At 36.9% G+C, this 13,106-nt stretch overlaps 1 protein-coding gene across 1 annotated transcript in view; it reads right to left on the reverse strand.

Annotated features, from left to right (window-relative positions):
• Positions 1 to 13,106, reverse strand: part of USH2A (usherin) — a 390,454-nt gene that overhangs the window by 50,140 nt on the left and 327,208 nt on the right. Inside the window, 3 exon segments of the mRNA XM_027788579.2 lie at positions 4,474 to 4,828; positions 10,653 to 10,815; positions 11,453 to 11,611. Coding sequence (XP_027644380.2) covers positions 4,474 to 4,828; positions 10,653 to 10,815; positions 11,453 to 11,611 — 677 coding nt within the window.

A 13,106-nucleotide genomic window follows, 5' to 3' on the forward strand; every position in this document is an offset into this window, starting at 1 on the left:
GTCTATATGAGGAAACAGAAACGAAGGATCACACACAGATGTATTTATTTCTGAATGTTATTAATAGAAAGGAACTAACTCTGGATGTGAGATTCCAGATATCTGTAAAATCTTCCATAGAAAACATCTCTTTATGGCAGTACTGGCTACTTAAGATGACTTCTGATATATTTTCTATGGAGATTTCCAGCAAGTAGGCTTTATTTATTATTTTTACTCTGGTTATACATTCAATATACAAATTACCGTCTGGTTACAACAATATAATCATGCAAGCCAAAGCCTCATCCTCCTATCAAAGTCTCTATTGTTATTGCTATTCTGCAACATGCGTACAGATTTCCCTACCATAGATGAAGCATCTTCCAAGAGGAGCTTGGACAGTGGAGTTATATGCCATCTCCTCAAATAATGTAAGGTAAGCCAACGTGTTCTCAACCATTAGCATAGCTGCATCCAAAACAAAGGCTTTGCTGGTGCAGTGGTATCAGCTAAGAGATGTGTTAACTTTTTACACCCCTAGCTGACATAGCTGTGCCAAAAAAAAAAGCCTTGTAGTATAAATTTGGCCTAAGCCTCATACTGGAAAACACATTGTGAGTAGACCTGTGCTTCTAGGTAGGCACAGGTCTAAGATTTCCCAGGAATAAAGCCTACAATGCTTACACCTATCTCTTGCAACCTGTGACAAGCACACTGTACTTGTTAGCTACACTCTGCTGAAGCAGATTTGACACACCAAGACCTTGATCCTACATAATAATAATGGGAGTCACTGCCCATATCAGGCAGAATTTTTCTTTACAGCCCTCACCTCTGGATGCTTTTCCTTCTCCAAGCACATTCTAACAGCTACATAGTTGTATTTTTTTACTTATCTTCTTGGCTTTGAATTCTCCTTTTCATGATAAACAACCCAATACTTGATATAACTGTCATGGGAGAAACAGCATTACACACCCAAAAAACATCTACCAAGAAAAAGTCCAAACTTACCCACAGTTTTACCTCACGACATTGTATGGAATATAACAGTTAAAGAGCTGTGATGCTTTCTTGCCATTTGGCAGGTGCTGGCTTGATGATGAAATCAGCTCTGGGTCCTATGTTCACAAGCTTAAGCCCTATGTTCACAAGAGTCAGAAGCTTGCCTTGACAACCTAGTCACTTTATGCAGATTTCTGTAAATGAGAACTTACTGTCACTCCATTCCCCTGCAAACACATCTGTCGCATGTTAATGCTGTCAATAAGACACTAAATATCATTCTTACTTTAGAGGGTTAAAATGAACTGGGAAGACATTGCAGGAGACACTTGTACTGCTGTAACCAGTCTTGACTTGACATTGCTCTGCAAATAAACCAGACTGTCAGTTTAACTTGCTGTCACCTAACGTCTGTCACTACACTCCTGGCCAAACAAGCTAGGGAAATGGGTGACACTGCTTTAACTGCAAAGCCTCAAAACGGCTCACATGTACTTCACTCGCTTCCAATGGTGCAGGAGATCCTCCGTTCATTTGAGTGGCAGCAGCTTTTGCTCTCAGAACTGAGTTCTCATTTTTATCTTCTAGGCAGCATAAAATTTCAGGGCGTCAGCAATAACCTTAAGGTACCGGACAGCCGTACCTTTGACACAAGTACAGATTAATGCACCTTAACTGGCGAGTGAACAGCTGCATTTTGGGAAGGTAGAGTGCATAAGTCTGTCAAATGGTTTGAAAACCCAGAAGATGCTTCTCATTTGGTTCTGGAAATGGATTGAAATGAAGCTGCCAAATTAGAACAGTCTGCAGGGACTTTACCAAGGGCTTAATTTGTATCCTGCAGTGTCACTGCAGGATTGTATTTCTGCTTTAGGTTTTGGTCAAGCTTTATGTCCTGTGGCAGGCAACCAGGGTGCAACCAACAAGAGCAAGGGTGGGATTGGCTACCGTGATTCTAGCACTGCTTTTTTTTTCTGGAATAATCTAATGGGATAAGAATGGAGTCTAACAGATTAAATAAAGGACCAAACTCATTGCTCGCTTAATACTTTAAGTCTTGCTTGTAACATGGAAGCTTGTGTGAGAGAATGACTAATGGCATATCCCACGAGGGAGCTCCAATAGAGATGCTTTAGGAGATTAAATGATTTAGCCTAGTACCCCTGAAAGCTATATTTTAAAGGGGCAGAAGTTTAATCATTGGAATGCTAGTTCCTTCAATAAAATTACATTTTAATTAAAGTGTCTCGTTCACAAAGCTACAGTTAAGGATATATCAGCAATTTCATGATAAAATTCTATCTTTAAGGGGTTATAACTCTGAAAGTTGGTGTCCAGGTTTTTGCCTGCTGGGATAGTTGACCTGACCTCCCAAAGATATCTTTGATAACAGGACTCTGTGCATTTTATGTCAATAACTTTGATTCAAAGCTTCAGCTGTTCTGCTATATTCAGAAGAGGTAGGATTCAGACCTCAGCTCCTTAGTATATATCAGCAGCAACTCTATTGAGTTAATGTAGTTACAGCAGCTTGAAGTGAGTTCAACTGATAGAATAGCTGTGCAGAAAGATTTCTCCCCAAAGGGTAGTATAATATTTAGAAATAAAAAAGGGTAGCAAAAATAATAATCGATAAATGTTCACGACAAAGGACAGTAGAAAAAACATGCAAGTCAGCTTTGCTGCAACACTAGTAGAACAGCTATACATATGCTGCCAGGATGTCATTTTGATTCAGGATAGTGTTTGGGGAAAATAAAGGACTTTGGAGCCAGGAAAATACTAATTCAGTAAATAATAGCTTGTTAATTTAAAAGGCCTTTAACTGATGCTGTTAAAGAAACACACTGTGGCAACATTATTTAAAAGACCATTTGGTAGGTTTTATTACCCACAATGCAACCATCTTGGACATTTTCTGTTGTTGTTGGCATGCTTAGAAGACATTGCAATGCATGACCGGCCAGGTCAATTCCAACGCTCAGCAACACATTGCATGCTGCTGAAGCAGAGTATTAGGAGAAGCCCTGTCATTTCACTGGTTTTGAAATCTTGGTGTCCCATCACAATTATGATTGTGATTATTTTTTTAAAAACAAGCTAAGGGAGCTAATTACTGAAAGGCTACTGAAGTTCAATGACTTCAAAATCCCAATCTACTTTCTAAAACCTAGCATACTTACAATGTGAATGCAACTACTTCAGAAGCCAAAAGTATATATTCCTATCATTCAGTCCAGGACCCGTTTTCTTTTTCAGAAAAAGCTGTATTACCAACTTAATTTGCTTAGGCTTCCAGGAAGCTAGACACAAAACTGCTTTGGAACCATGGGACCACAAGAGGATGTAAAACTACCGAGCTGGAATCTCCCATCTTGTCATGTTGAGATTTGTCTGAGGGAGTTACTTTAAGGTTACTATTGAGTATTCCAGAGAAAGCTCTTTAGGAGCCAACTTGAATGTCAAACAGATAATTTGTAATTGGGGTAATTAAGAATTATGGAGCTTTCCGGTGTTATTCAATACAAATATGGCCTAGGAACATAATTTAGGAAAAATTCTAGGTTTATGAAATTGAGGTGGCCTGCTGAGGAAACCCAACTTTATTACAAACTCCTTAACCATTTTCTAAAACTTATTTTCAGAAGACTGCCAAGTACAGCATCTGTCCTAATACAGAGCAGTTTAGTCAACTATCTGTAAGCTGTCTTTCTATAGAAAAGATGTGTTATATATATCTATATGTAACAATATATAGGTGGGAGGACAGCGGTAACTGCACAAACCATAACCACTTCTGTCACTGATTTACATAATATTGTTAGTCAGTTCACAAAACAACCTGCCTTTTCCAGAGTCTATCCCTTCACATACTGAATAGAAATGTAATATTTACAGACATTAATGTTTGGAAAGTCCCTTGAAGGGAAAGACATATTAGCAGTGCAAAGTTACATTCTAATATAAGTACATGTAATGAAAGTAAAAGTAGATCTGCTTTAATTACTAATGAATTATGAGAGAAACATGCAAATGTGTTGCATATATGAACTATGTAATTACTAATGAATTCATTCGCTTTGTGATTCCAACTGAATCACAAAACTAAAATTATATACAAGGAGAAGTGATTTTTTTGTTCTTTGTGCAGACCTCGTGAAAGTATTTCGACAGTCAGACAAAAAGCCCAGGACAGTATTTTCAGAGCAAGGCTGACAAAGTTACATGCATGTGCTTAATTCCTCCAGACATGACCCCATCTATGCTTTCCAGTAATCTACTTGCCTCTACCAGGATTTGGATATTCATGTGAAATGGTTTGGTCTGCACTGGGCCAAACACAACACTTAAACCAACAAAACTACTGGCAATTGGAAACCCCACTTTTCCAATCAGTATTAAATGAGACTTTAAAATACCACAGAGATCAAAGCAAAGTAAAACCAACTAAAAAATTAAACCACTCTTTTGTGGTCCAGTTCTTACCGTTACGGTTAGTGCTGTAACAGCTGGCATGCTAAACGTGGGATCACTGCGTTTTTCTTGATAGACTACTCGATACAGAGATATAACACCATTGGGAGAGACAGGCTGGGTCCAGTTCAACCACACCGAGTACGCACTTGTCGCTTGTGCCCAGGGGGCTTCCATGCCCCATGGGGAAGCCTCCAGAGTCTGAATTGAAGCCCACAGGCTGTCCACTGACCCCACAGCATTTTGAGCTCTGGCACGATATTCATAGAGGGTGAAAGGCTGTAGAGCATCAGATGCATCAATAAATTCCAAAGGTCCTTCAGTCCAGATGAACAAAAGCAGCTCTTCCTGACTGCCCACAGGACGTCTGAAATGAAATCAAAGGGACTGTGTTTAAAATTGAAAATAACTTTAACAGTCCCACGGTAGTAGGTGCTGAAGTTCTAACTTCAAGCTGTACTTCAGAGAAGTACAGAACTTACTTCTACACATTACACACACGCAAGGAACTGCCTACCTATCTCTGCATCTTAAAAGCATTTCCCTGAACTTGTGTTAGGTGCTAGAGTAGTGAAGAAAAGATTTTTTGAGGCAATCATTTAATTATTCTCCTTTATCTAGAAGAAAACTACAAAATATGTCAAACAAGTGTGCTGTACCAGTCCATAGTAGCAGAGTAGCAATACAATAGCATACTGTCCACTTAGGATAGAACACATTAGATATGAGACTTTCAGAATTTAGAATTTTAACTTTTAAATCCACAAGTAGTTGCTAAGTAATGACTTGAATTGCAAATGGGTGCAAATTTCAACATTTCTGAGAATCAAACTATTTATGGATGTACTCATCTCAGGATCCCTCATGGAAAACTTATGACCAATTTACTTGAGAAAAGCGTTACCTAGTGAACAAAGGATAAATATTCTATCATGCCCTCAAAACCAAAGCCGTACACTTTTAAATTCTTTTTTGCCCACAATAAACATCTCATTTGTTCTTGCAATTGGAGTAAGCAATCCCTTGTGCATAAACATAGCAGAATTTGCAGCTCCATCACAAAAACTCATTAAAATATCACAAGTAGTGCTTTCTGTAATAAATGACATATTTTTTCCAATGCTGTATTTGTTTAAAAATGCAACCTTAAGATATATGAAGACAATTCACTGTATAGGCTTTTGGCACAATGGATTTTTATTTTTGTATGTACGTATATATATCTGTATCTATACATACACACACATACACATATATAACATTCCTACTACAGATGTTTGTGTTGGACCTGGTGATATTCTGAGTATCAAAGGAGATTACAGATGATCCTCAGTCCCTTTCTAATGTGGCCCCTTCTAGTATATAATTTACAACAGTTGTAATAAGGCGAGCACTCATCTCCAAAACAGTTATCAAATCAATTCTTTCAGTTGGCATAAAAATGTTTGTGTGAAATTAAGTTGGTTACATTTAAACACTGTGATAAATCTCAATGATGGTTGTGCTGTACTGCATATGAATTTAAGTATTTCTCCTACTCTTCACAGGAACCTTGGCCTTTGCAGAACGTAAAAGCACTTTCACCCTCTGTGCCAACAACAAAAAACAAATTACATTATCTGCCACTTCTATTGCAAGTAGGGCAAATTTGCAGAAGTAAAACTGGTTTGTCTGAGTACTGGGTGTCATCATCACTACACACACAGAAAAGCTGAAGAACATTTCTTTGGCAAGAGAAAATCTGTATTTCACAGAATTCTGTCAGATTTTATTTTGTTAGACCAACCCAGAAATTACTTTAAAAATACAAAATGCAACAATTTTTTACAAATTATAATCTTAGCTGCTTGTAATAATATATACCCAGGTATTTACAAGCAAATATGAACAACATAATGAATGCATGTGTGTACACAGCTGTTTATTCATCCTTTGTGTATATGCATATATAAGGCATGCATGAATACATTATTTTCTTATATGAAACTAAAGAATTTTTGCTAAACTCTGAGACAAGCAGGCAATATGAACACCGTTTAATTTAGAAGGATTAAAGTGTGAGTTTGAAAAAAGAAGGGTTTTGAGGTATGACGTCTCTTGTGTAGTGAAATACACAAAATATAAGATGTGTTGATACTGAGAATTGGTTGGCAGAACTGGGTGAAGCATGCCAGGTAGAACAGGCAGGAAAGATACCCTAGCAATTCTCTGTCTTGCAACAAAATGTCTGGAAGAGTCAGGGTACAAAATTTCCCATTGACCCCAAAATTTTATCATCTATTTTTAATACACTTTCCCATGCTCTATTGTAATGGCAAATTAAGCTTTATGCAGAACTCTCCCTTAGATGCTGTTCACTGACTTAATGTAAGGCATATAATTCTGAAAGGTGAATCACTACTATGACTTTCTCCTGCACCTAAAAATATAGTCTTTCCTGCATGTGCTCAAAAACATGCCTAAAAAAAAAATCTCTGCAGACAAATGAAAAGTGAGTATACTTTAGTGCAATAAAATCACATTTAATATGTCTTGTCTGACCAAGCAGTATGGCATTTAAATGAATACACAAATTTATGTTGTTTTATAAATTTCTGAAACTGTGATAAACTGTTTTTCACACTAAAAGATCAAACTGTAAGCTCATCTACAAGCAAAGCTGTACAATGTAGTCTGGTTAAGTATTTAGCTCTTATTACTGCTGAATATTTAATGAATGAAACTTATGGTTAGGTAAATGGTTCCATCTGTAGTGCTAAAAACCAGAATATCTTCATGTATGAATAAACTTTGAACAGAAGTGGTTGAACAGTCTGTAATCATTTCAATTGTCTTAAGATTTAAGATTCAACTGCTCATTTAACTGGAAGTGTTTCTTATGTACAATGAGCTGCAAAGGAGAATAACATTTCCGAGAGCTGGAAGCTGTCTCTTCATCTGCACAGTCTGATTTGCTGCTTATATTCATTTTAAAGATGCTCAGATACAGTTGTTTTTATAAGGGCAAATTCTCCCTGCCCCACTGCCAATCTGAGCCAGATGACACAAAGAGGAGAATATAATCCTCTTTGTGACAGTTGACTCTAGAGCTCTATGCGGAGGACTGCAGCAACACTAACTGCAACAGTCACCCCTCAGCTTTCTTACGTGGAAGGAGACTCAGTGAATCCCTGAGGTCTTGCAGGTCAACCCAGAGTTATTCCTCACATGTTTACCTTTCACCATGCAACAAAAGTACATGTTTTAGCAGTGCCTGCTGTTTTCCTTACCAGAGTGGTAGTGAGTTATTTCTAGAAACACTGAGAAGTCCTGGGGTAAGATTCAAACAGCCAGGGAATCACACTGTCAAATGTGGGAGAATAATGCAACATCAGCAGTGCTCCCCCTCTACAGTTTCACATCCAATTAAAATAAAGCAGCCTCACTTCCCATTTGGATTCAACAAATCTATACTAATGTAGTTTGTACATTTATTTATTATTTTTTTTTTTTGGGGGGGGGGAGGGGTTTACAAGTTTTGATGTCAAAAAGTGAACAAAAGGCATTTGAGACTATTGCAGGTAACATGCTAGTTTAGGTTAGGTATTTTATCAATTACAGGTATAAATAAAACCCTTCAGGAATTCTTACACTCCATGACATATCTATCCATAAGGATTCTTATACTAAACCACTACTCTACTAATATACATACCTTGGAACCCATCTGGTGCAGCTCACAGTTAAGGATACAAGGGTAGGCGATTAATTAATCATAGAGTCAGTCTAGAAGCCTCTACACTGCAAGTCACAACAGTCAACAGCCACTGAGACATGTCCTCTATCTTAAATTGCCTGTTGATTTTTCTGCTACATTGTCACCATCAGGATTGCTCACCTAATGAGAGCTACATTACAAACTCACATATATATACACTAAATAATACAATCTTACTGAACATGACATAGACACTTTGACAGAAATTCAGACACTGCCTTAAGCAAGAACCAAAATACTTATAATTTTACAGGCAATATTTCTTTTAAGAGTCATCTCATGTGCATCCTACAGAGTGCATGCTAGTGGTCAACAGAGAGCGGTTCTATCAGCTGATGTGTCCTATATTGTATTAAATACAGCAAGAAATACATCACCTATTTCCATAATATTATTTTTCCAGACTGACAACTTCTGTGGCTGTCACAGGGATGTTATGTAATGATGAATGGGAAGAGAAGTAGATTGGGGATTGTCTCATAATCTTTTCTCATTCAGAATCTCTTCTAAGTTGTGGTCCTTGCTAGGAGTTTTAAAGCCTCAGATCTCTGTTTAAAACCTCTATATGAATCAAAAATAAAATGTCACCATCTCTTTTATCATAAACTAACATTTTAATTTTTTGGTTTCTAGCAAAATGGCTGCAAACTTGCAAGTGCTTTTATGATTCTAGACTAAAGCACAAGTCCTGCCATTTTAATGCAAAGTTCAGTACACACAGTAGCTCCCCAAGCATTCCAGGTTTTGAAGTTAAATGAATTTATTTTGGTGGTGATGCAGTAAGGAAGAGGCACATGATGAAGAAGAAATTACATGCCATAACCTCCCATAGAAATACTGCAGGCTTGCTGCTATAACAACATAAGACTATGTGTGGCTACAAAATGAAAAAGAACTATGTGCTTACATCCCATTTCTGATTTTTTTTGCAGCTATCTGAGAAAGATTTGATATTGTTGTTGTCTAAGCACATTTAAACTTCAGCTGAAATAACTGCCAAGTGATTCATGCCTATGTAGGTGAATATACCGATTGTATCTGGAGCCCCAGTGCGCCATTTTCATTTCACTTTAAATAAAAAACAAAATGTATCTATGTCAGTCAGTGCCCTTCTGCTGTACTCAGAGGTATCAAACAGGCTACAATTATGATTGTGAAGTGATTGTGTCACATTGGAGGAAGGTTTATTGCTTTTGAGTCTGCTAGGCAGTAACACATTCTGTTTCATATTACTCTTTATATCATTGTTTGGCTGTGACTAGAATAATCAAATGCCATCAAATGCTGTCAAATTCAATTTACAGTATTTTTCACTGAAGCAGGCTTTCTGCATTATATTTCCTGTTTTCCCATTCTATGGTTGCCATGGAATAGCAGCGGTAATCATCGGCTTTATTTACAAAACCAACACAGTGAAGACACGTCTTGGGCTATAACATACATTTTATTCCTCTTTATACAGGGGTGGGACTTTTTTTTTATATTATTTTTAACAGACAATTTAAAAAAGGCAAACAAAAGGATATTTCAAGACAGCAGGAATTTTTAGAGACTACTAAAGTGTATAAGGAAAAAGTGAATTTATATTAATTATCACTGCTGATTCCAAAAGGTAATTGGATTCCCTGTCTTCTCAGTCGCAGCTCTAATACAATAAAATGTCCCAAACTCTTTGTGGGAGGCTAGGTTCAGCCCAGCATGTGTTTACTACACATATTTAGAGCTGGGAAAACCAGGAACTTCAGAGTTTAAATTTCTCTCCAATACATGGCTTGAGTTTTTTTATATTCTCTGACTTTCTGAAGCTATTCAAGAAGGTCCCTTCAGCAAGCTTTTAAAAAAGGGTCAGTGGGCACAACAGATGTCAGTGCTCTGCTACTTTGATGCTTCCCTAAACACAGATATCTGCAAAGTCCTCACACAGGGCTCATGAAGCTGCTCATAGGCATTGAGGGTATGTCAGTCAACCACCTAGAAAGGGCAGCTGAATATAAACAGCAAGGAACGCAAATAGATGCACTGTAATCACACTACAGATTACTTACAAACAGGAACATAATTATTTATCTTGGAAATTTGATCTGTGTTAGGAACTTAAATACCCTTTTTTCCCTTTTAAAATGGTGAATTACTGCTGTTTCCATTCCAAACTCCTGAACTGTCTATCAGAGAGGATGGAAGAATGTACCTAGAGGTCTGGGCAAGCACAGTGAGAGTATCTATCCTATAATTTTTCTCTATCCCTTTGAATTTTTAAAAATATATTTTCACTTGCTTTTTGCCATTTGTAGATCCAGCATCTTACATTAGCATTTGAAAGGCAATATATATTTCACCATATACTTCTACTTTTTTAAAAACTCCCAGTATATCAAGGAATAAAGAAATGAACAGTTCAATAAGGCCAAGAATCTGAGGTGATAAAAGCATTTACCTGTGAATAAAGTAGTTAGTAATGATGCCATTTGGCTTCCTAGGTGGTGCCCATTTCACTTCTACGAGCGCAGTTCCCATTGCTTTAACGATAGGTGGGCTCAAATCTTTAGGAGGTGCTTCAGCAGTTCTTGAATATGTCAGACCACCCACTCCACATCCACCTACAAAACCCGAAGTTTGCTTAGTGATAACAGCTTCTTTCTCAATAACAAAAAAGAAACAGTAAAAGCAAATGAATCTCAAGTAAAGAAGCTCCTGATGAAACAGTGCCTCATTTCACCTCATTTCATTATTAAAGACTTATTTAAATTACCACCATTTAAAAACTCCATTGATTAATTACTCCTGATTTTCACCAGTGCAGATGAGAATTGCTTCCAAAGTGTCATTTTAGAAAAACTCATTTCAATGGGATTTTGAAAATTTCCATTAAAGTCAAGTAATTTTGTAATATTTGGGCTCTTCTGTCTTTATAATAACCACTTCTTGTTGGTAACAGTTACAGAACTGATTTTGCCCTGTATGCACATTTTCAAAAATTGTTAAGGTATTTGTGAAGAGCTTTTAATAAAATGGCACGTTAACTAAAATACATTTTTTAAATCTCCATTTAAAATATTTCTGATATAACATGAAGAAATATTTAATGTTTCATTCAATGCTAGGCTTTCTTTGTACTAGGTAAACATTTAAATCCAATGTAGGAATAAGATTTTATCTCTTTTGCTGAGTTGAATCTATCTGGAAAATCTCCATTCCCTTCAAGTCACAGAGGTGAGTCTTTTAAAATCATCTAACCATTCTGGCATGCTTGTATTCTTATCTCATACAGGGTGTAGGGATCTAGGCCATCGACAAATGTAAAAAGTGCTTGTCCTACGGGCTTCACCAGTAGAGTGGGACTGCTCGCATTTAGTAAGATGTTGTATTCCAAAGGCACATTGACAATGAATATCCCTGTTGTGAGACAGAAAAGAACCAGTGATTATCTGAAATACTAACAACAGTGCAGGACAACTTCAAAGAGGCATTCATCATATGCAATTTTAAATGTAAGCCCCCTCTGGAGGGTTTACCTACTGCCTCCTTTGGAAACTACAACCATTTAAATATAAACTGAAACAGATCCATCTGCAGATCACAACTTGAAGATAGGCATTACAGTTCTTAGTTAAAAATCAAAATTCAATTCAGTCAATGCTAGTGTTGCAATTGCTGCTTTTGGAAGGTGTGACATTATGACTTGGAATGACAGAGCTTTTATTTCTTTATTTTGGAGGGGCAACAGCTACTAAGCACTGCTGTTTGAATAGAGAGTCATATGATCAAAAGACTGAATTGCCACCATTTAGCAAATTATCCCTTTTTAGCCCAGCAGCAGTAGCTGAGTGTAGGTTCTTAGCCTGCTTTACCACTAAAGTACAATACACTAGCTTGAATCAAGAAACATATCATTTCAACTGAGTATAAAACCAAACTGTTTAGTTTGTGTTGAAGTAAACCCCCTTCATTTTTACTGTTTTCTTTTAGTTCAAACATTTTGCCCATTTATTCTTCTTCCCATGCTGTCAATTCCTAATTCTTCAGTTCTGTTTGGAAGCTGAAAAAAATCAGTTTCTCTGCAAGAACAAGCTAAGCCATGTGCCATGTGCTTAGAATGACCGGCAGAACTTCCTTTCTTGATTCCTCCTACATGACTTCTCAAGGGGTTGTTTTGTTTTGTTTTGGTATGGTTTTCTAATTAGGAAATGGGCTGTAGGCTTTTTATTTTTTTGTCTATAAACTGTTCTATGCAGACAGAAGCAATCTCATAAAAGTAAGTAAGGGAACAGCCAAAGAAGAGTGTCTGTTAAGTGTTTCCTTCATTCTCCAGTTACATAAGGCAGTCTTAAGAACAAAGTAGACAAGGTACCCTTCTGAAATGAGTCAAGATGTATCTGACTAGTAAGAGAATTTCTCTTTCAACACACCTACTTTAGATATCACAGAGATGTCTTTGTGATGCCACCAAGAACCAGAGGCCTAGGAGCAGATCTTGAGAATCTTTCCATTCATCACTTCAGAAAATAACCCCATTCCTTCTCCTAATTGTGGTCTTGATCCTTTTCTGATAAAGCACCTACCATTGACACTATTACCCTTAAGCTACAAAGAGCATTTTTTCCTTATTGTTGTGCATCTTTTAGATGAGTATGTATGTGAATATGCACATTAACAAAAAATAAAAAGTTTACAAGAAATCAGAGAGATTTAAAATTTATTTGTGGTACTATAAACAATTGTTGTACTTTGGAAGATCAGAAAAATCTTTGAAATACAAAGGTTTTGCAATTCTCAGAAGAAAAAGAGGAAATAAAAATCCCAAAGAAATAAGATGCTGCTGCCTCACTAGGTGCTAGACAAAGGAAATGCCATTAGATTAAAAATCTGAAAAAACAGCCCTGAAACGGAA

The sequence above is a fragment of the Falco peregrinus genome, chromosome 11 (assembly GCF_023634155.1).
Source record: "Falco peregrinus isolate bFalPer1 chromosome 11, bFalPer1.pri, whole genome shotgun sequence".
In the NCBI taxonomy this organism is placed as follows: domain Eukaryota; kingdom Metazoa; phylum Chordata; class Aves; order Falconiformes; family Falconidae; genus Falco; species Falco peregrinus.